Below are 3,911 nucleotides of genomic sequence, written 5' to 3'. Positions count from 1 at the left end.
TGTGAAGACTTGAACATCAAGAAAGATTTTGTCGTGGTCTATCACCCGCAAAGAAATGGTCAGACAATAGGAATAAATAAAATCATAAAGCATAATTTGAAGGCAAAGTTGGAAGAAAAGAAGGGAGATTGGCCAGAAGAGATGCTCATGTCCTTTGGTCTTACAACACGACTCATAGATTAACCACAGGAGAAACCCATTTTTGCTGACTTATGGGTATGAGGCTATGGTTCCCGAGGAGCTAGGTGCTGGATCCCTACGAAGAGACTTGTTTGTTGAAGAAGATGCAGAAGTTAACCAAAGCCTCCACTTGGATTTGCTAGACGAAGCCCGAATGAACTCTCAATTAAAGCTTGCTGCGTATCAGCAGGGAATCGCGAGGTATTTTAATAAGAAGGTAAAGTCCGTGCCATTCAAGGTGGGGGATCTTGTATTACGGAAGGTCATGCCAAACACCAAAATAGCTCAGCATGGAGTGCTTGGAGCTAACTGGGAGGGACCATACAAGGTCAAAGCTATGCTTTGGAAGGGAACCTATCGCTTGGAAGATTTGGATGGCAAGCTTATTCCCCGAGCTTGGAATGCGGAGCATCTACAGAAATATTATCAGTAGGGAGTGGCTCTGGCCCCCTCATTTCTATGATTAATTCCTATGTAATAGACTAGTAATAAATAGATTCATCCTAGCCTAGGGGGTAGTATACATGACTACGAACCTTGGAACTAGTAGAAGGATAAAATTTTCAAATAATTTCCCCACAGAGCATAGTAGTCATGGGACTGGTGTAATTTTCGTACTAGAGCGCATTATCAATAAAAAAAAGTTGATTCAAATTGTTTTGATTGCCTGGCATACAAACTATAGAGAAAAACTCAGGGCGGGCCCTGATAATAAAGTCCATAATATGGAAAAAGTTATTCATGATACAGTAACAGAAGATATCCATAATATGATAACAAATCTCTATTATTAGAAGACATGATTCCTAAGCTAGAGGCTTGAAAATCTGCTATCTGGAAAAATACCTAAAATCAGGGGCACGTCCTATAGTAAGGTGCGTCTAGTTAAAGAATTGTTATGTATGCAAAAATGGATGCAAAAACACGCCTCCATAAAAGGACATACCTAAAAGTATGACACTTAGCAAATTGATGGCACAAAAATAAAATTGTGTGGTTGATTAAATAAAACTAGGGCAAGGATCCAAACAAAACAAGGCGCGCCATCAGTTTGGTACTTAAAGGGTAAAGAGGCGCCTCAATAGTTTTACCCTTGAAAAGATAAGTCTTACATATCAAGGCGTGCCATCAGTTTGGTACTTAAATAAATTTTTGCAAAAGAATTACTGGATAAGAAAGGTTAAAGTAAAAGAAACATTTAACAGAGAGTAGCAAAACAAAATATAAGTCATACAACTTTGCACAGCATCAAAAAAGGGCTGGCTCCTCAAAAGTATTTGAAGCTTAAGTACGAATGCAGTTTAAACATGAAAACAAATCAGGGCGTGCCCTAATTTTCACCAGTAGGAGGAATAGATTTGAGAGGAGTTGAGGGGTCAACTTTAGGCGCGTTCTTCTTAGGCTCGTCCGTAGGTGCGCCCTCAGCCTCCTCCAACCCAAGCTCAATCCTTTTTGCCTGGATCTCTTTGGCAAACTCTTTCTTGAACTCTGCCATCTCCGTAGCAGTTTCCTCGCCAAACTTCTCAAAACCATACTCAGGATCGTTTGCCACAAACCCTATCATGTAAAAGTGAAAACTATTGGCAAATGCTTCATCTGTGATGATCCTCCTTTCCTCCAGCCAGCCATTCTTTTCCTGATCCTCAAGGTACTCTATCCTCACTTTTTCTTCAGCCAGTTCTACATGAAGATATTCTGCCTTCTTGTTGGCAATTTCAAGTTGGGAGGTTGAATTTGCAAATTCCCCCTTGAGAAAAGCTATCTCAGAGTCCTTGGCCTTGATGTCCTTGGAATGGGGGAAATCCTTATCTTTGAGAGTATTCCTCAGAATGTTATTATCCCCTTGAAGCCTCTCAAGGCATGCCTTCTCCTCCATAAACTTGTCCACCATCTGATTAGAATGAATGAACAGTTGGCAAGATGCCTTGATGGAAACCCTGGTAGTCTCCTCCAAGCTCATAGCTTTCCACTGCTACACCTTCTCATCTGTAACATGGAGGGAACCCAGGGGACCAAGGGAACTGAGAACAGCGGAAAACCCTAAGGTGCGCCATCTATCCTTGGTTTCTTTTGAACAGGAGTAGGTTGAGGAATAGGGGTTGGCATAGGGATGGATGTTTGTGCCATGGGAGCATCTCTCTTTGATTTGGGTTTGGGTTTGTCGGTTGGGCGCGCCCCGAACGACTTAGGAATCCTTGGAGGAGCCATCTATGCACAAAACATGGAAAATGTTAGTGAAACTTGGCAATAGGGTGCGCCAAACAAGGCAATTAACAGAGGTTACAGGCTGGAAATATAGGGAAAAAAGCAACTAGTAAAGATAGCAATAGTATAAATGTGTAACTTATAAAGCCCCAAGTAAAAGGCGCGCCCTAAGTAAGTGATGTGAATCAATAATCTAATATGACGGGCTTAAAACTAACAATAAGTTTTATTAAGTAATGAGGATGCACCAATAATGTTAAAATGATCAAACCTGAAGGAGCCTCGCCTTTAAGGAAGCTGTCTTCTGTTTCTTCCTCTTCTTCCTCAGCTTCTTCATCACTATCTAGGTCAAGGGCATGAGAAACAGGAACGCCTTTCCTAAATCTCATGAATTTACATTTCACCCCCACCTGGTCAGAAAGGATTCCAACCCCCATAAGGTTGGTCCTGGTAACCAACGTTTTTAGATTCCATTTCTCAGCAGAAACTCTGAGCAGAGCTTCAGCCCGCCTTTTAGGCTCGCCTTCAAGAGCTTTCATCACTGGTATGTCTAAAGGAAAAGGAAGGATATAAGAATCAAGTAATAAATGAAATGGGAAAAATGAAAGACAGGGCGCGCCCTTACTTGGGGATGTGTTGAACTGAATCCTTATCCTTGGAACATCGTACAGGTAGAAGAAGTTTTCTTTCCAGCCCTTCTCATGGCTGAATTTCCCGGAAGAAACCCTTTTTTGTTGTACTGAGTCACTAAGTAATAATAACTGTGGTCAGATTTCCTTAGGCTAAAAATGTGACTTACCTCGGCCATTGTGGGCCGGGGAAAGCCTAAATCGGTGTAAAGGATGAACAAAGCAAGGACAAATTTGTAGTTGTTGGGAGAAAGTTGGAGTGGGGCCACATCATAAAGCTCTATCACTTCTCTAAGGAAATGATGTAAAGGCGCACCAACACCTAATGAAACTAACTTAGGGCTGGTTACCATTCTGGGAATCTTGAAGTTCCTCCCATAATTGAAGATGTGGGGCCGCATCATGCTGAGAGGGCGCACCCATATACCTTCTATATCATAGTACTCCATGAGCCACCCTAACTGTTCATCTGAGCAGGCTGAAGGGAGTCCAATACAGAATAGTTTCCTATGCTCCTTCCTGAAATATTTCTTCACAGCTTCAGTGCATGGCTCATATTCATTCCAATCAAAGTCCAGCTCGCTATCATAAACTTCCCAGTGTTGAAAAGGGATGGGAGAAGGATCAGGAGAAGTAGAGAACTGGAGGGTGTCCTCATCAAAAAAGTTGCTCTCATCACGGAGAGGCGAGGTGTTTTCTTTAGACGCGCTCTTAGACTGTTGAGGAAAGGGCGCGCCCGCAGACTGTTGTGGAGAGGGGCTTGGAAAAACAACCTTATAAGAGACCTTGGAGGGTCCTGCCCCAACATTCACTCCATATTCGGTCCCCCTATACATGTTTGCATTCAAGCTTTCCAACCAATCATCATCATCCAACTCTATATTAGCAGGGATTGGA

The 3,911-nt window shown here is 42.4% G+C and overlaps 1 protein-coding gene across 1 annotated transcript; it reads left to right on the top strand.

Annotated features, from left to right (window-relative positions):
- Nucleotides 1-226: 226 nt before the first annotated feature.
- On the top strand, nt 227-613 carry LOC141691052 (uncharacterized). Its single transcript, XM_074495799.1, has one exon. It carries the CDS (start codon nt 227-229, stop codon nt 611-613), a length of 387 nt encoding a protein of 128 aa, XP_074351900.1.
- The last annotated feature ends 3,298 nt before the right edge of the window (nt 614-3,911 follow it).

Source organism: Apium graveolens, chromosome 10, assembly GCF_009905375.1.
Source record: "Apium graveolens cultivar Ventura chromosome 10, ASM990537v1, whole genome shotgun sequence".
Classification (NCBI taxonomy): Eukaryota; Viridiplantae; Streptophyta; class Magnoliopsida; order Apiales; family Apiaceae; genus Apium; species Apium graveolens.
The sequence above is the reverse complement of the archived record's forward strand: the minus strand, read 5'-3'. Positions and strand labels throughout refer to the sequence as shown.

What these genes read in the sequence shown, in the direction of transcription:
- LOC141691052 (XM_074495799.1), top strand. Translation starts at nt 227, where the DNA reads ATGGTTCCCGAGGAGCTAGGTGCTGGATCCCTACGAAGAGACTTGTTT.